The 23,421-nt window shown below is 52.9% G+C and overlaps 3 protein-coding genes across 4 annotated transcripts; 2 read left to right on the plus strand and 1 right to left on the minus strand.

Annotated features, from left to right (window-relative positions):
* Window positions 1-1,051: 1,051 nt before the first annotated feature.
* Window positions 1,052-7,509, minus strand: ACTMAP (actin maturation protease). Of its 2 annotated transcripts, XM_082367559.1 has the most exons (6): window positions 6,312-7,429; window positions 3,631-3,699; window positions 2,984-3,108; window positions 2,485-2,614; window positions 2,320-2,390; window positions 1,052-1,513 (listed from the first exon to the last, which is right to left on the minus strand). In XM_082367559.1, the coding sequence occupies exons 1-6, from the start codon at window positions 6,629-6,631 to the stop codon at window positions 1,176-1,178; spliced, it is 1,053 nt and encodes a 350-aa protein (XP_082223685.1). In that variant the 5' UTR covers window positions 6,632-7,429; the 3' UTR covers window positions 1,052-1,175. The 2 variants fall into 2 exon arrangements, with proteins under 2 accessions (XP_082223685.1, XP_082223686.1); XM_082367560.1 differs by lacking the exons at window positions 2,320-2,390; window positions 2,485-2,614 and having other exon boundaries at window positions 6,312-7,509.
* A 150-nt stretch (window positions 7,510-7,659) lies between these two features.
* On the plus strand, window positions 7,660-18,684 carry SNRPA (small nuclear ribonucleoprotein polypeptide A). The gene is made up of 7 exons (XM_082367563.1): window positions 7,660-7,743; window positions 8,201-8,295; window positions 11,085-11,257; window positions 13,501-13,680; window positions 16,004-16,177; window positions 16,629-16,717; window positions 18,308-18,684. Exons 2-7 carry the CDS (start codon window positions 8,223-8,225, stop codon window positions 18,465-18,467), a joined length of 849 nt encoding a protein of 282 aa, XP_082223689.1. The 5' UTR covers window positions 7,660-7,743; window positions 8,201-8,222; the 3' UTR covers window positions 18,468-18,684.
* A 925-nt stretch (window positions 18,685-19,609) lies between these two features.
* Window positions 19,610-22,757, plus strand: MIA (MIA SH3 domain containing). The gene is made up of 4 exons (XM_082367582.1): window positions 19,610-21,564; window positions 21,651-21,784; window positions 22,240-22,350; window positions 22,665-22,757. Exons 1-4 carry the CDS (start codon window positions 21,441-21,443, stop codon window positions 22,686-22,688), a joined length of 393 nt encoding a protein of 130 aa, XP_082223708.1. The 5' UTR covers window positions 19,610-21,440; the 3' UTR covers window positions 22,689-22,757.
* Window positions 22,758-23,421: the final 664 nt, after the last annotated feature.

Here is a 23,421-nt window from a genome sequence, read left to right on the forward strand (position 1 = left end):
TTTCTGAACGGATGCAATAGGTATTCGTTAAATGCTCTCTCTCTTTCCCTGTCCCCCTCCCCCATCTGTATAGGTACACTCTGCCTGGTTTGAATCCCGGCCCTGCCGCTTGCCAGCCATGTGACCTTAGGCCAGTGACTGCACTTCTTCAGGCCTCAGTCTCTCCATCTGTCAAACAGGGAGGATCTAGTACCTTCCTTACAGGGTTGGAGGATTTGATGAGTTAACAGGGGTAAAGGGGTTGGCACAAATAACTAGTCTTAGAGGCTTTTGCTTTTGTTTTTAAATCAGGAGAACACATAGGTGGAGGAGGTGCTCAGCCCGAGGGAGTCTTCCCGGAGGAAGTGACAAGGAGCCAGGGTAGAGCGGTTCCAGAATTGTCTGTAACACAGGGCCGGGGGGTGGGGGAGACAGGACACCCTAGGCACCTGAGAGGCCACTATGCCTGGCTGGTGGCAGAAAGCGTGAGGAAGAACAGCCTGGGGTAAGGGAGGTGACCTGGGGCGGGGCGAGTTTAGTCCCTGCCCTGCAAGAAGTATCGAGGAGGTAGGTGCTGGAGGCTTCTCTGGAGGGAGTGCTGAGACCTGGTTTGCATTTTGTTTTTTGGTTGTGCTGCGTGGCATGCAGGGTCTCAAGTCCCCACCCTCCCACCCTCCCACCCCCGACCAGGGATCGAACTGTACCCCCTGCAGTGGAAGCGCGGAGTCCTAAACACTGGACCGCCAGGGAAGTCCCTGGTTTGCGTTTTAAAAGGCTTCCCCGGCTCCACATGGACACTGGGAAGCAGCAAGGGGTCCAGAGAGAGGGGCAGACAGCAGCCAGAAACGGGCGGCTGCAACACTGAGCTGGGGTGCACAAGCCCTGGGGTCTGAGCGGTGGGCAGTCTCTCTCTTGCAGAGAGGGAGCTTGTCTGCGGGGCTCCTGGCTATAACCCCAGCCCAGAGTAGGTGCTCAATACTGTGGGGACGGGCTTGGGGGAGCTGAGGCCCAGGATTGGGACTGGATGGACTCGGGGGTGGGGGGGGATCCTGCATGAAGGATCTCTGGATGGAGGTCCTCAGAGATCCAGCCCAAGCCCCCAGGCTGTCGCACAGAGAAGATGGGGCACTCTGCGAAAGGCGACACAGCCGAGCTGTGGCTGCGCCCCGTCACCCCGGGCTCGGGGCTGCAGCAGGCTAGTGGCCGGAGTCCCGTGGTCGCAGGAGCAGGGCCTGGCCGCAGAGGCCGGCCCGCAGCCCGCCGACGGGCACCACGTACTCCCGGCCATCGGCGGCCCGAGAGGGCGAGAAGTCCGTCAGCTGCAGGTTGCTGGCCCGGACTTGGTCGTAGTCCCACAGCTGGTAGTGCCAGCTCTTGCCCTGCTTGGCGAGAAGGTAGACGGCTCCTGGGGAGCCTTCCTCTGGCAGGGACGGCGGCTGGCGGGGCGTGCCGGGCGCCGGGTGGAACAGGCCTGGCAGCTCAGGGTCCTCGTCGTAGCCCGGGCTGGGCGTACCCTGCGCACCCAGCAGGACCCCTGGGAGGAGAGAGGGAGGCTGAGTGGGAGCTGAGCCCTGACGAGGGGCTGGGGCTCCCGGAGTCCCACCGCAGCCCTCCAGGGTAGGTGCTGCCTCCATCCCCACGCTGTCACAGAGAGGTCAGCACGGGCCAGCAGGCAGACAGCTCGGCCGGGATTTGGACCCATGGTGTTGGGCTAGAGCTGCAGGCATTTTAAGTCCGGCCTCCAACGGCCTGTCAGCACAGGGAGGTGCCGAGGCGGCACTGAACAGAGCAAACATCGTCACCTAGTTGTCACCAGCTGTCCAGAAGAGCAATGCTCAGAGAGGCATGCACACAAGGGAGCCTCCGTCCAGGCCACCTGACGTGCAGCTCTGGCCTCCTCTCAGGCAGGTGGGAAGACGAGGATGCCGACCGTAGCTAACACTTCCTGAGACGTGTAACATACCAGGCACCGTTCAAAGAGTTTTACGTCCTCTGCCTATGATGTGGGTGCTACTGTCGCCTTCATCTCCAGATATAGGGCAATGGAGGCCCAGAGTCACAGAGCCTGGAAGTGGCTGGACCAAGTCTGCAGCCCAGACTGTCTGATCCTTGTCTGCGCTCTGAGTTTCTGTTTGTGGAAAACCCTGATTGGCGGACACTGAAGTACCTGCTGCTGGCCAGGTCCCTGCTAAGTACCCTGTAGGGACAGGGACGGCCCAACCCTGGTGCCTGCCTTGGGTAGTGGGGAGGTGCCAGTGCGAGGGTAAGAATGTGAGGAGGGGAGACAGGGGGCTGGGGAGATCCAGGGTGAGGGCACAGGGCATGGGAGGGGGGACCCACCTGCACTCACTGCCCAGTGGGCCTTGTGGCCCTTCCTCTGACACGGCTCGTGGTTGAAGTCCTCGTCATAGCTGGCACTGGGGTTAAGGCCAAAGCTGTGGTGTGACCCTGGGACCCACCCGTCTCCACCCCTGCCCTGCTGCTCCCTTCCTGGCCCTGGGATACGGGATAAGTAGGGGATGTCCGGCGACAAGGTGCTGCAGGACGTGGTCTCTGTTGGGACCACCCAGGCCGCCGTAGAGCACCTCTGCCTGGCAGCCCAGTGCCTCTTGGGCCAGCCTGCCCATGTCAGTCACTGCAGGGACAGAGCAGACACAGAAGGAGCGATCGCTGTGTGCCTGGCACCACGCCAAAGGCTTTCGGGAATCAATGCCTATAACTCTCGCCTTAACCATCACCTCTCTGAACAAATGCAGCAAGTGAGGCACAGAGAGGGTAAGCTGCTTGTCCATGGCCACACAGCAGGAAATGGCAGAGCTGGGCTGGAAACCCCAGGTGGCCTGACTCCAGAGTCCACCTTGTGACACTCTGCTCTACTGGGGGGGGGGGACAAGGGCCCAAAGAATGGAACAAAGCCCCCTTATGTGCCCGGTGTGTCCTCGCCAAGCTCTCCAGTCCCCTCCTGCAGCACACCTGGCTTGAATCCCTTCCACACCCAACCTACCTGAGAACATCTCCCCCTGGGCCGTGTAACCTCTCTCCATGGCCACCTGCACCAGTCTCTCCAGGGGGGTGCCGCTGAGGGGCGCCAGGAGAGTGCCTGCCATCCACAAGGCCACCAGCCCGCACCTGGGGAGACACAGGCCCAGCCCCCCAACCCCTAACTCGTGTCTTTCCTGGGCCCCCTCTCGCCTGGAAACTGGAGTGTGGGGAACAGGTTTGCCGCCCTGGGGGAATTCCCTTCTCCTCTCCCAGGCCAAGTGGGGAGACCTGACTCCCCCTCCTGGGACAGAGGCTGGCCAAGGCCTGAACCAGGGCTGGAGGGCTGGGGGTGTGGGTGGGAGGGTAGGGAGAGATGTCACCTGGGCTTCTAGGAGGAGCAGGTGCCAGGGTGGCGTCAGAGATAATGGACCAGGTTCGTTTGATCACTTGCTTATTCGTTCCAACTGTTTACTGCGCATGCACCCAGGACCCTCACCTGGTAGGTTCCCCCTCTCCCTCCCCTCCTCGGCCTCCTCCTTCTCCCCAGGCTGCCTGGGATGAACCCACTCTTCCCACACTCCTGGGTCAATCCTCACAAAGCCTGATGAGGGCAGAGGCTCAGAACACACGGCCGGCCAAGGCGTTGGGGTCCCGGATTAGGGCACGTACTGAGGGCCTTCTTGGATGAGGGAGGGCAGGTCAGCACAGAAGAGGATCCACTGCAGGTCACTTCTGAAACTGAATCACAGTCGCATTCAGGTCATGCGGGAACCAGCTCCTAGGGTCCCCCCCATCGAGGGCTGGCTGGGAGTGGGGTGTCAGGGATGCTGAAGGAGGAACGTGGGCCCAGCTGTCCTGAGGCCCGAGGGCCGCTCTTGGCTGGGTCAGACTTCCTTCATCCCTGTTGAGACCCCGCCCCCACCCCAGCCTCAGTTTCCACATCTGCTCAGTGGGAATCATCCTTCTGCCTGCTGCTCCCTGCTCTTTCCCTCAGTTACTGAAGAGGCAAAGAGCAGATGTGCAAAAGCTTTGCAACTAGGAGCTAGAGGGATTAAATTATTAGAAGGGGTGTCTCTACACCATGGATGAAAAAATTAATAGTCAATCTAAGAAAGAAAGAGAAAATTTTATTCACGCCAACCTGAGGATTATAACCTGGGAGACAGTCTCTCAGAAAGCTCTGAGGACTGTTCCGCCTGTGAGAGATCAAAACACAGTTATATATAAGTTTTTGAGACAAAGGGTTGGTTATATGTCAAATGACATATTATTGACAGCTTACTCAATCCAGATCTACAAGTACAAAGCAAGTTATGGGTCATGGGTCATTGCGATCCCTTAACAAAATTAAGAAGGAAAGCTGTCTCCTAAGGAGTTGTGACCCTTGATGAGATCAAGAAGAAATGTTATCCCCTAAGGAGGTCTGGTTAATGCAAATGCACAATACACGCTAAATGGGAGGGAGGAGGCCCCAATGGGCAAAGAAAAATTTCATGTTTAAAATTCTCTAATCTTGCCATAAAATATGAATTTTATTTTATCAATACCCAAACTCTGAATGCTTTTCCCCTCTTAAACCTGTTTTTCAGGCAGTTAGATACGGTGGGAATCCCTTCCACTCAGCCTTGAGCAAAACCAGGTAACAAGTGCTCCAGGCCTAAGAGATCACCTTGATAGACTCCCCACACGCTTCCCCAGCCCCATTCCTGGGAAGGCCGCTCAGAATATTTTGGTGATCCCAACCCCTCCCCCCTCTCCCCCACCAGGGCTCAGGAGGTGCCAGGCAATGTGCTTATATTTCTATCCCAAAGCCAGTGAAAGAGTAAGGCTGAGGGGGGCACCTTCCTGATGAGAGGAGATGATTATCACAGCACAGTGGTTCAAAGCAGGGAGCCCCAGTGCCATGCCCTTCCTCTCCTAAGCACTGTGGCTAAGTGACTTCACCTCTGTGAGCCTCAGTTTCCTCATGTGGAAAATGGGACAATAGTAGTTCCTATCTTGCAGGGGGAGGGATAAATTAGGAGTTTGCGATTAACAGATGCACACTACTGTCTATAAAATAAGCCCTACTGGACAACAAGGATCTACTGTATAGCACAGGGAACTATATAGTCAGTATTTTGTAATAACATATAAGGGAAAAGAATCTGAAAAAGAATATATACAGACATATATATATATGTTTTTACATATATATATATCTGAATCACTGTGCTGTACACCTGAAACTGACATGACATTGTAAATCAACTATATTTCAATTAAAAAAAAAAAAACAGTTCCTGTCTCATGGAATTGCTGAGGTTAAATTAATAAGTAAAAAACACTTAGAACAGCACCTGGCATATAACAGGTAGTTGTTACTTGCATTAAATTTGCCTCATTATGGGGGAATTCCCCAGCGGTCCAGTGGTTAGGACTCTGCACTTCCATTGCAGGGGGCACGGGTTCGATCCCTGGTCAGGGAATTAAGATCCCGCAAGCTGCGCAGCACGGCCAAAACAAAAAACAAACAAACAAAAAGTTTGCCTCACTATGGTTGGGGCGTTTAGTGCAGATTATAAACTTGTCTAGAGAGCTGGAAGTTTCTTCAGTGAGTCTGGGCAGGTCACTTGTCCCTCTTCCCTTCAGCCCCAGCCCAAGTCTAGCCCCCTCCCCTCCTGCCTGATCTCCTGGTGCTCCAGCTTCCTCCTGGGCCCCTAGACTCTAATCTCACCACTCTACTCCTCGAAGGCAGTCTCTCTCCCTCCCTGGAAGGGCACAGATCCATTCCACAGCTCCCCAGTGCCCTCAGGACGGTCCACCTTCCTTCACACGCCCGCCTCCCCGCCCCCCATGCCCTGCGTGGTCTGCTCCTGCCCACCTGGGAAACCCACATGTGCCACCTCCTCTGTCCCAATAAAGAAATATTTGCAGGTCCTTGAAAAGAACATCTCTTCATGTCACTCTGGGCACAAGCTGTTTACTCTCCTCATCACGTACCCCGGCATAACTTGCTCGACAGCACTCAGGGATCCCCTCCTTCAGGAAGGCCCCACTGACCCCCCAGCCTCGGTCAGGCACTCCCTCTGGGCTCCCTCCTCACGGCTCTGACCACTCTGGGCTGTCACTGTTTGGTGGAGGAAGGGATCTGTCTCTCCCACTGGACGAGGTGCTCTTGTGAGGGCAGCTTTCCTCATTGCTGAAGACACACCGCCACTGAAGGGGTCTAAGAAAGGGGGCTGAAGCAGTCAGACTGTTTGACCTTGAGGAAATGGGAAACCCCAAGAGGAGATGGCAGCAGTGATCTGGGGACAAGTGGTTGGATGAGACCCTGGGTGGGTGGGTGGGAAGGGGGATGGGGACCTTACCGGTTCTTGTGCAGCTTCAGGAGCCTCTTCACGTCCTCTCTGCTCCTGGGGACTGGGCCGGCCCTCTCCAAGGCCTCCTTCAGGAGCTGGCTCTTCTCCAAGCCGAAGACGTGAGGGGGAGAAAACCCGGTGGTAGGGGGTGGAGGCGGCAGTGGGGGTGGTGGGGGAATAGGGGTCTGGAGACTTGAGGGAGAAGGTGGAAAAGCTAATTCCGGGAGATTTGGGGGTAGGAGAGGAGGTGGAATTATGGGGGCCTGGGATGCAGGGGTTTGGGGAGGAGGAATTGGTGGCTCTAAAGAAGGAGAGCATGGAGAAATCATTTTGGGGTCTGTGACTTGGGTTGGAAGATCGAGAATGAGAGAGGGAAGGATCCTCCAAAATGTGCTGGTCGCAGGGATGGAGATTTGGAAGGTTTTAGAACTGAGTTCCAGATTTTGGATGCTGAGCAGTGGAACTGAAAAAACCAGGGCTAAAATCTGGAACCTTGGGAGCTGGGATTGAGGCTGACTTAAATCACAAGGAATCTGAGGGTTAACGGGGTCCTTTAACGTGGAACCAGATTTGTGGTATAAGTTGGGATGCAGGGCTCAAGGAGTGACACTTAGTAGGAGTTAACTTCTTATCCCTGGCTAGATTTGGAAACCTGGCGTTCAATTTCAGGACATGAAAGCTCAGGCCTGCGACGAAGCACCTAAAGCGTGGGATTTACGGCCACAGTGCTAAAGACTTGGGGAATTTAGAACAGATCGCCCCTTCGCATCCCAGACCCGAGTTTGGAACCTTACAGCTGACCTTTGAGTCAGAGGTCAAGAGGTCAAAAGGACACCTGGCAGGGAAAACAGCCTAGTCGTGGAGAAAGTCCTGAAATCAGAGCGCAACAGGAAGAGTCTTGCGGGTTGGGGAAGGCTCATAGATCGGAGGTCGTTGGGAGCCGCGGTACGGAGTCGCGACGTAAAACGCGCCTCCCCTTCCAGCAAAATGGCGGCCGCGGCGCACAACCTTTCCCAAACCCGGAGGTAATACTCGTAACTCGTGTCCGCCCCTTTAACAATCACGTGACACAGAACGCGTAGCGGCTGGGGAGAAGTGAGGCTTCCAAAGAAAGGCCTCCGAAAGACTGTCGCGAGAACCGCGTTCCGATTGGCAGGAAGCGCGAGAGGGGGTGTGGCCTTCACTGATTGGTCCGTAGCCCCGGGTGCCGCAAAAGGAGGAAGGCTTGCAGGCGGTGGGCGGAGTTTTCCTGCTGAGGCGGGAACCCAAGTGCCGTTCTGATTGGCAAAAATCTGGGCCCAGGATTCTGATTGGCCAAGCTACCAGGTTTCCGCGCAGGGATTGGTTTGTAGAAAGACAAAGGCGGGACCAGGAGAGGAAGTTTTGTGGTCGGCGCTCAGCAACGTAGCAGAAGTCCCTTGCGGGAGCTGAGACTCTTTCGGTGAGTATTCTTGGGCGCTGGCGGCCGTGGGCGCCTGGCGGGGGAGGGCTTGGCGCCCGGGTCTCCCCGCGCCCCGTGTGGGGGAACTCTTTTCCTGCTGCTCGAGGACAGGGCTCTGCAAAGTCGTCCCTCCCTCCTTAACTGCCTCTACATCCGGGCTTTTTCTCCTGGACCGCCTTTGAGGTCGTGGGCCAGTGGGAATCGCCACCTAGGACACTCGCCTACTGAGTCGCGTAGAGCATTCTGGGACTCGTAGTAAACCTCACGAGATTTCCCTCACCACGCGGGGAGGAGAAGCGGTGTCCTGCGTTTGCTTTGTTTTCCGAGCTGTTCTTCCCTCTTCCCTTCTCTCTGCTTTACCTGACTTCCTCTTGAAAGGAAGATCCCTAAACAGCCCGCGTTGGGTCGAAGGATTTGCAGAAACCCAGAGCTGAGTGGGACTTTTTCATTCTTTCAGCCCTACCTCAGCAACTCACTCCATGGCAGTTCCCGAGACCCGCCCCAACCACACTATTTATATCAACAATCTCAACGAGAAGATCAAGAAGGATGGTGAGTTCTCGGGATAGTCCGGACTCCAGGCTATCCCGCAAGAGCCGGCCCCCTCTTCTGTCCCCAGCATCCATGTCTCTTCCTCAGCCTTGTCCACTCAAACTGTTAGAGTTAACCCCTCGGCCTTTGCACATGCTGCTTCCTCTGCCTTTCACATTTCCTCAGTTCATCTTACGCTCTGCCCATTAACCTGGTCACTTGCTCATGCTTCAAGGTTTCAGCTCACAGGACCCCTCCTCCAGGATGCCTTCCCCCTCCCTTTTCCGCCCACGTGCCTGCCTCTGACTTCCCATAACCCTGGACATCCCCCTTCAAGCCCTGATTGTTCTGGGCTGTCATGGGGCTGTCTCTTTCCTGGCCTGTGAGCTCCAAGAGGGTAAGAACTGCAACTGTCTTGGTCAGTGATTAGCCCACAATGAAATGTTTCATTTCAAAATGAAAATGAAATGAACAATAATGATGGCTAACACTCGGTACCAGGTGCTGACATAAATATAAATCTTGGTTACTTTTAACTTTCACAGCAACCCTGCAGGAGGGACCTGTTGGATTAGGAAACTGAGACTTAGGGGTGATATGATTTGCCCAGGGTCACACAGCACTGAAAAGTGGTTGACACCACCAGTATGGAGTTCTGCTTAAGAACTCAATTCTTGACATCAGACATACTTTTCCATTTTCTTGAGCAAGTTACCACTTTTTGTTTACACTCATTTTCTATATAGGAAGACTGGGCAAAGTCATATCTTCTCTGTGTGGGTGTTATGGGGATTATATTAGCTAGACTTCCATTCAGCTTCTTTTTATGGTGCCCAGCGGTTAGTAAGGGTTGGATAAGTGTTAGCTCTTATTATCGCCTCAAGAAAATTGTTAGGAGAACCAAAGGAGCTCGCTGGGATTAAGTTTGACGTTACCGATAAAGTTTCTGTTGAAGATAATAAAACGAGCCACATAAATCCCTCATATACTTTTAGAACGTTGTGCCCAGCCAGTGCTTTGTGGAGCTGGGGACACACTGGTGACTGAGACAGTCCTGGTCCTAGCTTCATGGAGCCACAGTCCAATAGGGATGACAGACCTGCTACCAGACAGTGATATCCCAGAGTAGCCAGGGCCATGATTGGGGAAGCACAGGCAGAGTAGTCAGGGTTGAGATGGGGCACCTAGAAAGAGGTATTCATTCAATTTCATAGAAAAGGAGACATTTTGGAAAAGCCTAACAGGTAGAAGAAGCAGTATTTATGTTATGATGTGGGGGAAGAGAGTTCCTAACCTGGACCAGCACGTGCAAATATCCAGGGGCAAAAGAGAGCCCAGGGCATTCTGGGAACTACATGTACTGTAGTTTTGTGTGTCTGAGACTTAGAGGCCTATGACTCATGGAGAACGTTCCAGTGAGCGGTGCACTCTGGCTCATGGGGCCTTGTGGGCCGGGTGAGGCGTTGGACTTTGTCCCGAGGGCTTTGGGGAGCCAGGCAAGGGATGCAGTTGTGAAAGATCTTTCCAGCTGTGGAGGGTGAACTTGAGTGGGCAAGAAAGGAGACTGGGGAGAGGCCCAGGGTCCAGCGGAATGACTAAAGCCCAAACTGGGTTCATGGGGATGGGGAGTGGAGACAAAGCACAGAAATGTCATCAGAATTTTTGGCTATTTGCTTCCTTCTTTACCCTGCCCCGCCTTTTCTTTCCTCTCCTATATCTCTTTGACCAAGCATCTTAAGCTCAGATACCTTCTTTGCATAAGACTGGTACCCTTTTCTGGCTGTCAGGTGTGGCAGTTTGCTAGTGAGGTATGGTGGTACTGGGTTCAGATGGACTTGGGTCCTTGTCCCTGTCCTGGTCCTGGCTCTTCAGGGTCTTCCCAGCACCCTTGGGATACTCCTCCTGGGCCAGTGACAGATCCTCTGAGAGCTTCTATCCATGTTAGTAAAATTGAGACAGTTATAACCGCTGCTTCATGGAGTAGTTGTAAGAATTTAGTGAAGTTATTTCCATAAATCATTTAATGGTACCTTTATTCATGCAAATGGTTTTGGAGGTTTGTGTGCTGGTGACCGTACTGCTCATGGGGATAAGGTAATAAGACAGGCTTGTAGCTCTTCAGAAGGAGAGCTAAACAACAAGTAAACAAACATGATGTCAGGAGGTGGGAAATGCCATGAAGGAAGAGCAAGCAGGGTCCCAGGAGTGGGGGAGAGTGATATGAGAGGGCACTTATTTACACAGGGCGGTCAGGGAATGCCTCAGGTGGCAGCCTATCTGCTGAACCCTGGTTGAATGGAAGGAGGCCATGTACACATCAGAAGGATGCTCCTAGTAGAGGGAGCAGCCAGCGCAAAGGTCCTGAGGCAGAGTTGCTGTGATGGCCTGAGAAAGGGCTGGAAGGCCAGTGTGGCTGGAGGTATGAAGGCCAGTGAAGGTGGAGTGTGGGGAGAGATGAGGTGGTAGAAGTCAGCCAGGGGCGCATCAGAGGGGCGTGTGTCAAGGTGCTGGAGACAATGAGAAGAAGTGCTCGCGTTTATCGAGCATTTACCGTGTGTCCTTTGTATGTGTGACTCACGTTGCTCGTACAGCGACATTGTGGGGTGGGTACTGTTACCGTCGATCTCTTACAGAGGAGTGCACGCGACCACTTGAGTGGTTCTGGGCTGCTGCTGGTATTGCTCTGTACTCATCAGTGGACTGATGGTTTCCCTCCTGGGCTGCGTCTTCTCTGTAAATGGGAGCTCGAGACGCAGGACATGATAGCAAGGCCTCCAGTCACCTATGGGTCTTTCCTCCCCCCACCGCAGAGCTGAAGAAGTCCCTGTACGCTATCTTCTCCCAGTTTGGCCAGATCCTGGATATCCTGGTGTCACGAAGCCTGAAGATGAGGGGCCAGGCCTTTGTCATCTTCAAGGAAGTCAGCAGCGCCACCAACGCCCTGCGCTCCATGCAGGGTTTCCCCTTCTACGACAAGCCCATGGTGAGCACCGGGCGTGGAGGGTGTGGGTGTGTGCCTGTGCAAGGTGCTGCTGCAGGCTGGGTGGCTCTGCACTTCCTGTCGCCTGTGGTCCAGACCATTGAGGACAGGAGTTTCTCTTGCTGGTCCTCAGCATCCACTGTGCACTGCGCTGGGGCTGTGGAAGCACAGTGATCAAGGGAAGGCCCAGCTGTACCCTCTTGGGGCCACAGTGCAGTTGGAGAGACACGCCTGCCTCCAGATGGCGGCGACCCGGAGGGGTCGGGGCTGGGACCGGGCAAGTGCACAGAGCTGGGGGAACTTAGGAGCGGCCTCTCACCCATTCTGGGAGTTTGCCGGGAAGCCTTTCTGGATGAGTAAGACTTGGAGAAGAGTAGCTGGAGGAAGAGAGGGAGAAAGACAGTGGACTAAGGCCTGGAGATAACCAAGGGCACGTGTAGTTGAGGAAGTGAGTCAAGTTCCCTTAGCTGGAGTGAAGGCTGGGACGTGGTGGGAGGGCCTGGCCTGGAGAGCCAGTCAGAAGTCAGGCTAAGGAGCTGGAGTTGGTCCTGAAAGTGGACTTGATTCCGAGGGTGCTGGGGAAGCAAGGGGGGGGTTTGGGGGCTGCCTTTGGCTGTTGGGTAGGGGGGTTAGGAGGGAGATGGGGTTCCGTTGTGAAGGTGAGGCTGGGTCGGCTCCCAGGTGGTGGGGTTGGGCCGGGACCAGGGCAGGGGCCGTGGGATGGGAAGAAGTGGATTACGGATGTTCAGGAGGCCAAGTGGGCGGCCGTGGGGACTGCCGTCCAGGAGGTGAGGAGTGGCTTAAAGTCCCTGCCCCAAACTAGAATTCCTGCCGTATCAGTGGGAGATGTTTTTGGTTCTTTGGACTTTTTCCTTTGTTCCTCAGTCAGTTTTCCAGTTTCACCTGATTGTAATATGCTTCCCTGAACCAGTTCCCTTGGGGAGGTGAGAGAAGTGTCAGTGCCTGCAGGTCCCAGGCAGGTCGCTTCATGTGGAAGACCTTGGCCCCGGGTTTAGCGGGGCAGCCGGAGCCCTCACCGCCTTCTGGAGGGGGCCGCGCTGACTCCTGCCTGTCGTCGCCTCTGGGTGAGCGAGCCCACAGTTGCCACATCTTCCGTTGCTTCTCCGGAGCAGCCAGGAACTCACTTTTGAGGACTGAAACCAGTAAATCTTTTCGTGTGGCCCCTCCTCCCCTGCTTTTCTCTGAAATCATTGCTTGGACCATACGAAGCACTGAGCCACTGTGAGTTCTGTCAGTGAGTCCCGTCAACTCTACCTTCAAAACCTCTACCAAAAAAATAAAAGAAAAAAACCAAAAAGCCCCCAAAACAAACAAACAAACAAAACCCTCCACCCGTTCTTCTCACTCCTCCCCTGCCACCCACCTGGTCCCAGCCGCCACCCTACTCCCTGGTTCGACGCCTGCACAGGCCACTCTCCATCCTGTGGCCTCAGCGCTCCTTGGGCGTCACAGGTGAGAGCTCGTCACTCGCCTGCTTATGACACTCCATGGCTCCTGGCTTTCTCCCTCCTCATCTGTGTTGGCCTCCTTGCTTTTCCTTGAACACCCTGCACTCCTTAGCTCTGATGGCTGTTCCTTTGCTAGGATGCTCTTTTCCCTAGATGTCTGCGTGGCTCCCTCCCTCCCTCTGTCTCTACACCAGTGTTTTCTCACTGAGGTCTTTCCTGGCCACACTCTGAAAATTTCAGTTCTTCTCAGCTCCTCACATCTCCTTCTCCAGTTCACTTTTTAATCTCTGTCATATCTTTCCCAGCAAGCAGACTCCATGAGAGCGGGGGCTTTTGTGTGATTTGCTCATTGCTGTACCGCCAGAGCAAATATAGGTGCTCCATAAACTGCCGAATGAATGAGATTTAGCCTGGAGACTCAGTTCTCTTCTTGTGTGATGGAAACCCCCCTGCACAGTGCTCCTGTCCTGACCTTGTTTCCTTCCTTCTGCCTTGGGCCTGATGCTCGGGGCTGTCCCATCTTCCCTTCAGGATCTCAACAACCACTGACTGAGCACTTGCTGTGTGCCAGGCACCGTTTGGAGCATTTTAACTCATCGTCCTCACGATTGTCCTTTGAAGTGGGAAATACCGCAGTCCCTGTTTGACAGATGAGGACGTTGAGGCCAAGCGATTTCTGTGACATTACTCACCAAGCTCCTGGCAAGGTCTGATTTGGCATCCGGGTGGTCTGGCCCCAGACCAGTCTCCTTAACCCTTCTGCTCTCGGTTTGGCAGCGCATCCAGTACGCCAAGACTGACTCGGATATCATTGCCAAGATGAAGGGCACCTTTGTGGAGCGGGACCGCAAGCGGGAGAAGAGGAAGCCCAAGAGCCAGGAGACTCCGGCTGCCAAGAAGGCTGTGCAGGGTGGGGCGGCCGCCCCTGTGGTGGGCGCCGTGCAGGGGCCTGTCCCGGTGAGCTGGGGCCCAGAGGCGCGGCCTTCTCACCACCAGGGCTTCCTCAGCCACGTGGGCTGGCTTGGGGGTGGGTGGGGAGGGGTCTCCCCTTGTGGATTCAGACCACCCCCCCTTCCATTTTTCTTAGAGAGAGTGTGTGCCTGTCTCTAGGGAGGGGTTGAGCATGTGAGTGACGGTATCTCCACTTGGAAATGTCTGTGCCTGCCTGCCTGTTTCTCAGGATCTTTCTTTCTCTGTGTCTCAGTCTTTTGTTTTCTCTTTCTCCTTGACCTTGATTTTGCTGTCTGTGTCTTCTAAGTCAATGTCTGTGTAGAAAATCCAGAAAAAACTACTAATCAACTGTTAGGATTAAAAAGAATTTAATTTAACAAGGTCACCAGATATAAGGTCAGTATGGAAAAAGTCAGTTTTTTTTTTTTTTTTTTTTTAAATTTATTTATGGCTGTGTTGGGTCTTTGTTGCTGTGCGCAGGCTTTCTCCAGTTGCAGTGAGTGGGGTCTACTCTTCGTTGCGGTGTGCGGGCTTCTCATTGCAGTGGCTTTTCTTGTTGTGGAGCACGGGCTCTAGGCTCTTGGGCTCAGTAGTTGTGGCGTGCGGGCTCTAGAGCGCAGGCTCAGTAATTGTGGCCCACGGGCTTAGTTGCTCCGTGGCATGTGGGATCTTCCCAGACCAGGGCTCAAACTCATGTCCCCTGCGTTGGCAGGCGGATTGTTAACCACTGTGCCACCAGGGAAGTCCCAGAAAAAGTCAGTTTTATTTCTACACGTTGGCCACAGACAAGTAGACTTCAAATTGAAAAATAGCTCCGAGGAGTAAATTCAACAAAAAATGTGCAAGGCCACCCACTGAAACTATAGAACATGGCTGAGCGAAATTGGAGACGAACTCAGCAAATGGATAGGAAGACTCACTGCTATTAAGACTTCAGTTCTCTGCAAATTGATTTAAAATTCAACATGATTCCAATCAAAATCCCAACAGGGACTTGTGGGGACAGACGGGCTGTCTGTAAATGTCTGGAAAAGCAAAGCAAGGCAGACGAGGAGAACAAAGCTGGGGGCCTGCAGTGTATAGTAATCAAGATGGTATGGTATTGGCATAAGGGTAGAAAGATGGACCATTGGGCAGAATAGAGTCCTGAAACATCCACACGTGTATGTAGTCACTCCATGTATGTCAAGGTACCACTTGCAGTCCAGTGGTAAAAGGGCTTTTTTCCCTAATAAATGATACTGGGCCAATTGGTTATCTGTAAGGGGAAAAGTTAGCCCTGCCTTAACAATGTATAAGTTACTTTGAGGTGAATCATAGACCTGAACGTGACAGCTACAACAATAAACGTTCTAGAAGAAAACAGGAAAATGTCTGTGACCTTGGTGAGGGCATAAAGAGTGGAAACATCCTGTTTTCTAAACAGGATATAGAAAGCACAAAGTATTAAAGAAAAAGGGACGAATTGGACCCACTCAGGTCTCCGAACCTCCACATCAGCTTTTCTGATGGGTTGCACTCTATTTTGTCTTGTGTCGGTGATGGTGTCTGGCTTACCATCGAGCTTCGCCACTCTTACCCTCTCCACTCTTCTGTGCCCAGCTTTCTGTCCACCTTTGACTCTTAGATGTGATTCCAGCTCCTGTCTCCCCTGGGTGCACATGCTCTTGGCCTTCAGGCTGTCTCCCTTCCCCTTGCCACCAGCCCTCCCACGTCTTCATGCACCTGCCCTGACCATTCCCAGCCACCTCTGCCTTCCACTGTCTGTTCTCTGGGTCTGTTTCTTTTTCCATGAAGTTTATTTTTAGAAGCAGGAGTACAGCATGCTGCTTACAGTGTTTATTTCCACCCCTTTTAGTTGATAATGTTTTTATTTTTTTTCCTAGGCTATTTTTCTACTCATATGTCTCTAAACAAAGTTAGGCCGTTCTGGCGATTTTTTTTTTTTTTTTTTTGGCCACGCCACATGGCATGCGGGATCTTAGCTCCCCGACCAGGGATTGAATCCGCGCCCCCTGCAGTGGAAGCTCAGAGTCCTAACCACTGGACCGCCAGGGAAGTCCCCCTGACCAATTTTATATGTTAAAAAAAAATTTTTTTTAAACCCTTTGATTTAATGTCTGCTGTGACTTTGGGTTTGTTTTGCTCCATCCATCCCTTTTTGGGTGCCTTTTTTGCCTTTTCCAAGACTAGATCTTTCTCCCTGTGTCTCTCACACCCTGGGTTTCCTGTAACAACCTTTTCTTCTCTCTGTTGCCTGCTGACACTGAAAGCACGCCTCCTCCCACCTGCTGGCGCCCCTCTCAGTCCTGTCCTTCTCTCCCTGCAGGGCATGCCGCCGATGACTCAGGCGCCCCGCATCATGCACCACATGCCGGGCCAGCCTCCCTACATGCCGCCCCCCGGCATGATCCCGCCTCCGGGCCTCGCACCCGGCCAGATCCCACCAGGGGCCATGCCTCCACAGCAGCTTATGCCGGGACAGATGCCACCTGCACAGCCTGTAAGTGTCTGGTCCTCCTGGGGTCTGCTATAGTCAGAAGACAGGAATGGCAAGGGGCCGGTGGGAGCACTGTTTTAGGTTGGGTGGTCTGGGCAGGCCTCCCTGAGAAGGTGATACTGGAGGATGAGGATGTAGCAATGGCGTCAGGCCCTGGGACAGAAGTTGGTGTGTTTGTTGGAGCAGCTTTGGAAGGTCACGGTGAGGCTGGAGTGGGGGTGGGCTGCACCTAGGTTCATTCAGTGAACTTCTGAGCACCTGCTTATGGGCACAGCAGTGCTCTGTTGTGGCTTACAGTCTGGGGGGGGCAAGACAGGCAGCAACACGGGGTATGTCAGGTGAAGGACTAGAAAGAATTCAGGAAGGGGCGGGGGTGGGGTGGGGCAGGGGCTGGAGAGCAGGAGGGCTGTAGATCCCCGACCAGACTCAATGGGCTCCCGTCGCTCTCCTGCAGCTTTCAGAAAATCCACCAAATCACATCTTGTTCCTCACCAACCTGCCTGAAGAGACCAACGAGCTCATGCTTTCCATGCTTTTCAACCAGTAAGTGGGGCCTGTGGCTGACCGGGGGCCAGAGGGTGATGGCCAGGAGGTGGCACGGTGGGGATGGGCGAGCCTCACAGCTCTGCTGGTGGAGTCCCAGGCCTGCTTAGGCTGCACAGGCGGGACAACGACTAGAGGTTACAAGGAGGCTGCAGTCGGGCCCGCAGCGGCGGGGTGTGGAGGGCAGCGGTGCAGGGCGGGTGGGCCGTCCTCTGCCTTCGTGGGGCTGCGGTGGCGGTCCAGGCTCTGGGTCTCATCTTTGCAGTCTCTAAATTGGACATAGGCAAGTCACACAACAGTGAGATGTCACTGAACACTGGCTAGACTGGTGGGAGTCAGCCTGTTTAGACGGCAAGTATGGGAGGTGGGGATGCTTGACGCCGCGTGCTCTGCAGATGGGATGCAGACCACTGTGGCCGTTGTGTAGGGTAACTGGCCACTGTTTAGTCATACTCACCTGGTGGCTTTGCTGCTTTTTTTTTTTCTCCCCACATTTTTTTTTTATTGGAGTATAATTGCTTTACAATGTTGTGTTAGTTTCTGCTGTACAATGATGTGAATCAGCTATATGCGTGTATATATCCCCTCCCTCTTGGACCTCCCCCCCCCCCCCCGCCATCCCACCCATCTAGGCCATCACAGAGCACCGAGCTGAGCTCCCTGTGCTATACAGCAGGTTCCCACTAGCTATCTATTTTACACATGGTAGTGTGTTTATGTCAAACCTAATCTCCAATTCATCCCACCCTCCCCTGACCCCCCTGTGTTCACATGTCCATTCTCTGCGTCTGCGTTTCTATTCCTGCCCTGCAAATAGGTTCACCTATACCGTTTTCATCTGTACCTGTTTCTAACTGTATATCCTACAGAAATTCTAACACGAGGCCCCAGAGGCTGTGGGTAGGGCATTCCTCACAGTGTGGCAGGGAGCCAGAGGCAGCCTGGGAGAAGGGAGAGGTCAAGTGCAGGTGCTCGCGACTGCATGCCACGTGGCAGTTAGAGGGACCAGGAAGAGCAGCGTACATGGTTCTTATACTAGTGCCAAGAGGCAATTTTGAGAAACAATAAAACAGAAAAAGAATACCATTCATTCATACACCATGTCCACAGAACAATGCATATTTTCTAAGGATACTCATGGAAGAAAGGATAACCAGTAAACATGAGGATGGTTGCCTAATGGGGAAGGAAGTAAGGAATGAGAAGAGGGAAGTGAAAGAAACAGCAGATCATGAAAGTCGGGATGGTGGTTATTTCTGGAATGGTTATTTCTGTGATTCCTTCGATTGGGAGAGGACGTGGAGGGTGGGGAGGGGGCAGTGTTCTTTGTCTTGATGGAGGTTATGGTTGCATGGGTGCTCATGTTAACAGTTTTCTTTAAATGGTATGTTTCCTTTGTGCACACTTTTTTATATTAGGGTTTATCAACTTAGCAACATACACATTTTGGGCTGGATAATTCTTTGTTATTGGGGCTGTCCTCTGCATTGTGGGATGTTTAGCAACATTCCTGGCCCCTACCCCCTGGATGCCAGAATGTTAGGGGGAAGTGCTAAGTCTGGATTCCTGAGGTCTCTGACCATCTCTCAGGTTCCCTGGCTTCAAGGAGGTCCGGCTGGTCCCAGGGCGGCACGACATCGCCTTCGTGGAGTTTGACAATGAGGTGCAGGCAGGGGCCGCACGCGACGCCCTGCAGGGTTTCAAGATCACCCAGAACAACGCCATGAAGATCTCCTTTGCCAAGAAGTAGCACCCTTTCCCCATGTCACTGCCCCCTGTTCTGGGGCCACCCCTCCCCCCCTTGGCTCAGCCCCCTGAAGGTAAGTCCCCCTCGGGGGCCTTCTTGGAGCCGTGTGTGAGTGAATGGTCGCCACACAGCATTGTACCCAGAGTCTGTCCCCAGACATTGCACCTGGCGCTGTTAGGCTGGAATTAAAGTGTTTTTTTGAGGTTTGTTTTTTTCACAACCATTTGTTGTTTTTATTTTCTTGTCCTGTGTGTTTCCCTTCCCTGCACATCAGAGTAGTGTGAGCATTTGGGCCTCTCAGCATGTTGGGGATTTGCAACCTTGGGAAAACCCAGAATAGTGTAGCAACATTGTCCAAACTAAAGTCACTTTTACCACTTTGGCAGAATTTTATTTTGTCTCAGTCAGCATTCAGGGCAGGAAATTAAAACCCATGCTGCCAGGTACAGTTGGGTAGGTTCTGTACTGCGCAAGGATGCCACTTTTAATGGCACACCATTCACTTCGTAGACTTGCATGTTGATTCCAATAATTTTCTAACGTGATAGAGTGTTAGGAAAGAGGTTTTTCTTCATCTTTTTCTAGACAAAAATGCCTTCTGTCATAGTAAGAGTCCCACAGAAACCATTCTAGGTACTTCAGGAAGAAAGGGAAGGGAATTGGGTATTCATGAAATCGTCGGAAGGATGTTAGTGATGGCAGTCTGAGTTGGAGACATTTGAATTCAAGTTTGCAGCCCTCGATTGAGCTGCAGCCTCTAGGGTTCAGGAAGATGTCAGTGCTGCCGTTGGGAGTGCCTAAACTTCACACACGGGAAGCTCCTGATCAGATGCAGGTACCAGGAGTGTGGCCAGTTCACACACAGCTGCTCCCCCGCTGGCCAGATGCCAGCCAGGAGCTTCGGGCAGATGGCTGAACCGACCTCCCCTCCAGTGCCCCAACTGCAGGGGAGGCTAGGAAATGTGGTTCCTGGCTGGACAGTCACGTACCCTGCTGAAGCTATGGATAAGAAGGGGAGATTGAATGGGGGACCTTCCTTTGCAGTCTGTCATACACCGGACCTGGCAATTTTTAAATCGACTAAAGTATGTTATATTTTTATATATATATATATATATATATATATATATATATATAGCTTAAAACCTTTTCTCACACCATATAGATGGGACAGTGCGATCACTTGCCAGAAGTAGAAAATTAACCACAAAAATAAATACAATAAGACATAGTGTTAAATTCTCGCTGGATATTTTTGTCCTGTCAGGGCTCTGAGCCCCAGCCTCCTGCTCCACTCCCTCCATTAAAGAGGAACATCAGTGTTGGAAGCGTTTGAACATCAGGGTTTGTGGCACCAGATGCACACATTCGCCTTGTAGGATCTGAAAGATGAAAAGGGGAAGGCGATTGCCATCTTCACTAAATGGCGCAGTGTTATTGCAGATGGCTCGTGGGAACGCGGGGTCTGTGGTCCGTGGATCCTGGTTTCTACTGTCCGCCTGCTGGGGGGCTCCCTGGCTGTTTCCTCCATGGGCAGTTGATGTCTGCACTCTGAGCTTCATTTTCTTCCTGTACAAAGAGGACTCTTCCTGTGTTAATACTGTGGTGCACCGCCCGCCCCCCCCCCACCCCCCCCCCACTGCCGCCCCACCGGGCACTGAATAAATTCAGCAAATAACTTGCCGAGTACCTATTACACACTAAGTACTGTTCTTGCCACAGGTTGTGCGGTGGCAAATGAAATAAACAAGCTAATTTCAAATGCTGGGTTCTGATAGAAACAGAACTGACATAATGGGGTGATGTGTTGGTGGAGCTGGGGAGCAGTAACGGGTGATCAAGGTGAGGAGGTGGTATTTGAGTAGAGCTGTTTGATGCTCTCATGGTACTTGGTGCTGGGTGTTGGGTATGTGGAGATGGCTTAGGCCCAGTCTTTGCCCCTGATGAATTCTTCCCCACCCCAAGCCTGTGTATGTCTATCCGCTTCCCCTAAAAACTAAAGTTCGGACTTGCTGACCAGGGGTGAGAATACCTGAGGAAAGAGGTGGGTCTTCAGGCATATGGTTTGAAGCACAGTTTTAGAAATGAGACTTGAGTTCAAATCCTCTGCCACTTTCTCATTCTGACCCTGGGCAACTGACTGAGCTCCAAGATCAGTAGTGATGGGTGTGGGCCTGGAGCCAGATCTAGCCCCTCTACTTCCCAACTCTGTAACCTTGGACAAGTTCTTTAAGGCTCTGTGCTTCCATTTCTACGTAAAATGGGGTTATGATCGCTCCTCTTAAAGGTGGTGCAGAGTATACATTTGAGTTAATAAAAATATGCATGGTGAATGCTCTATAAATAACTACTAGTTTTTATTATTTCTATTTCAGATGAGAAAGGTGAGGCTCTGGGAGGAGGAATAGCTTAGCCCAGGTCACCCAGTCAGGAAGTGGCTTATGAGGATAAACAGAGATCGTGGCAGGGCATCGCCTAGCCTAAGGTCCAACATATAATATTCACTCCATACTTGGGAGCTGGGGCTATTCCTGGCAATCAAAGGGCTGCCTTGTTCTGCTGCCCCTCAGCACAGGAAATTCCAAGGTGGTTTTTCCATACTGGCTTCTGTGGTTCTGTCCCTGTGGGGGAGAGCAGAGGGGCCCAGGTCCCCAAGCCAACTCATAAAAGATGGAATTGAATATCTTAACTTGCCTGTCTTAACCCCGTCTCTGTTGAGGGGGTGGCTGTTACTTGGAGTGGCCTGGGCTGCCTGGAGCCTATCTGGGTGTTTGCTTGTGCTGGCAGCCCTCACCCTGTCCTTGAAATGGTTCTGGCTGGGTAGCAGACTCTAAGTGGTGTGGGTGACATTTGGGGCTGGTTTAAGGCGGGGACAAGGCCCAGAACACAGGCTTCCTTGTGCTGCTGGAGAGGGAGGGCAGGAGGGCAGTGGAGACCCCGTTCCTCCCTTAGGCTCTCTCTTGCTCACAGTCCACGATGGCTTCATCCTCGGTGTTTCTAGGTGTTGTCTTGCTGTCTGCCTTCCCAGGTCCTAGTGTCGGGGGCCACCCGATGCCCAAGCTGGCCGACCGGAAGCTGTGTGCTGATGAGGAATGCAGCCGTAAGAGTTGGGGGTTGGGGGCGTTGGGGGCTTGGATTGCTAGCCTGTGGGGAGGGTGCCGTCACTCCCTTCTGTTCCTTCCCCAGACCCCATCTCCATGGCCGTGGCCCTTCAGGACTACGTGGCCCCCGACTGCCGTTTCCTGACCATACGCCAGGGCCAAGTCGTGTATGTCTTCTCCAAGCTGAAGGGCCGAGGGCGGCTCTTCTGGGGAGGCAGCGTGAGTCTTGGGAGAACAGAGGAGGAAAGGGTAGGGTGGCTGGGGTGGGCGTGCACCCTGATTTTTCACCTGAAGGGAAAATCTGAGGGAGTGAACTGAAATATAGTTTTGGAGGGGAGGCTATTGTGGTCTACTTTACTTTGTTTAGCAATTATTAGGGCACCTACTATGGTGGGTACAATAAAGAACGACCCCTTTTATTCTAATGGAGGGGGACAAGCCATCAAAAATATCAGCAAGTATGTGCTGCTTTGAGAATTAATATAAGGTGACTGGGTGACTAATTCACATGGGGTGGTCAGGGAGGACCTTTGAGTATGTGACTTCAAGCTGGGATTGGAATGACAAGGATGGAGCAAGCCAAGCCGAGATCAGGGAGAAGAGAGTGCAAAGATCTTCAGCAGGAGTGAGCTTGCCATCTTCCCAGACCCCGGCTTTTAACTCCTCTTCGCCAGGTTCAGGGAGATTACTATGGAGACGTAGCTGCTCGCCTGGGCTATTTCCCCAGTAGCATTGTACGCGAAGACCAGACCCTGAAGCCTGGCAAAACTGATGTGAAGACAGATGTGAGTGTCCTGGGGGCTGGCAGGGACTTGGAGGGAGGGCCCTTGGGCAAAGATGCTCCTACCTTGGCTCCCTGGCATCCTAGCTGTATGCTCTGGCACAAATCCCCTGCCTTTTCTCATCTGAAGAATGAGGAGTGATTTCTAAATCCTAGTCCGATTGAGAGGTGCAAAGGGTAGAGAGCTCTAGGCTAATTTGCATAGCACTTGTGCAGCCAAACCTGGCGCCTGTGGCTGCAGCATTTGCTAAAACCACTGGATCCTTTGTGGTGTGACCGCTAGTTTTCTCCCCACTGTTTCCCCTTTCTCTTTTTCAGCCATGGGATTTCTACTGCCAGTGAGCTCAGTCTACCGCTGTCTCTGCTGTTGTTTCTCGCTGACTTTATGCAAATACATCAGCCAAGTGCAAACTATGGGTCTCTGTGGTCTTTGTGGTGGGTCTCTAGAAAGGAAGTGTTTCCCCAGGCTTCTGAATCTAGCCAATCAACCCACTGACTGTGGTAACGTCAGTGGTTGCTAGGCAGAATTTCACGGACTAAAAGCTCTTTGCTCCAAGCTGGGTACCAGAGGTGGGCTCCTGAGCTTAGATATTACAAACATATGAGAAGATGGAACAACTAAACAGCCAAACTGGGGGATTATAGTGTCTTCTCTAGACCAATAAGAGAACTATTGAACTATTGGGAATGAGCCAATTGGGCCATGAGGAAGACATAAATCACAGAGCAGAGGTTTTCTAGGATTTCTTGGAGGATTATCCGCAAAGGGAGGTAGGAGGTTAATTTGTGCGTATCATGCGTACCATCCTAGTTTTCATCCTTGCCTTTGAGATCAGTACGCCCCAGCTCTGGATCGGCTCCTACCCCTGCTCCCTTCTTTGCATTCGTATCTCCGCCCCCAAGTCCGCGTCTACCCAATCTGGAATCTCGATTCTGCCCCCGCACTCCTGACCAAATCCGTTTCTCTGCTCAGCGAAGCGTCTCTGGCACCGCCAATCGCTCGTATTGGTCCCGCCCCTTTAGGCCCTGCCCCTCTCTCACCACCAATCTGCGCTTTTGTCCCGCCCCCTGCCTG

This window comes from Balaenoptera borealis (genome assembly GCF_965194805.1).
Source record: "Balaenoptera borealis genome assembly, chromosome: 19".
In the NCBI taxonomy this organism is placed as follows: Eukaryota; Metazoa; Chordata; class Mammalia; order Artiodactyla; family Balaenopteridae; genus Balaenoptera; species Balaenoptera borealis.

Bases quoted from the DNA above. Each gene is read 5' to 3' on its own strand.
- MIA (XM_082367582.1), top strand. From the start codon at position 21,441: ATGGCTTCATCCTCGGTGTTTCTAGGTGTTGTCTTGCTGTCTGCCTTC. The intron at 21,565-21,650 runs GTAAGAGTTGGG...TTCCTTCCCCAG, and splicing joins TGCTGATGAGGAATGCAGCC to ACCCCATCTCCATGGCCGTG. The intron at 21,785-22,239 runs GTGAGTCTTGGG...CCTCTTCGCCAG, and splicing joins GGCTCTTCTGGGGAGGCAGC to GTTCAGGGAGATTACTATGG.
- SNRPA (XM_082367563.1), top strand. From the start codon at position 8,223: ATGGCAGTTCCCGAGACCCGCCCCAACCACACTATTTATATCAACAAT. The intron at 11,258-13,500 runs GTGAGCACCGGG...TCGGTTTGGCAG, and splicing joins CCTTCTACGACAAGCCCATG to CGCATCCAGTACGCCAAGAC. The intron at 16,718-18,307 runs GTAAGTGGGGCC...ACCATCTCTCAG, and splicing joins CTTTCCATGCTTTTCAACCA to GTTCCCTGGCTTCAAGGAGG.
- ACTMAP (XM_082367559.1), bottom strand. From the start codon at position 6,631: ATGATTTCTCCATGCTCTCCTTCTTTAGAGCCACCAATTCCTCCTCCC. The intron at 2,615-2,983 runs GTAGGTTGGGTG...CTGTCCCTGCAG, and splicing joins CCAGGGGGAGATGTTCTCAG to TGACTGACATGGGCAGGCTG. The intron at 1,514-2,319 runs GTGGGTCCCCCC...CTCTCCTCCCAG, and splicing joins CCACTGGGCAGTGAGTGCAG to GGGTCCTGCTGGGTGCGCAG.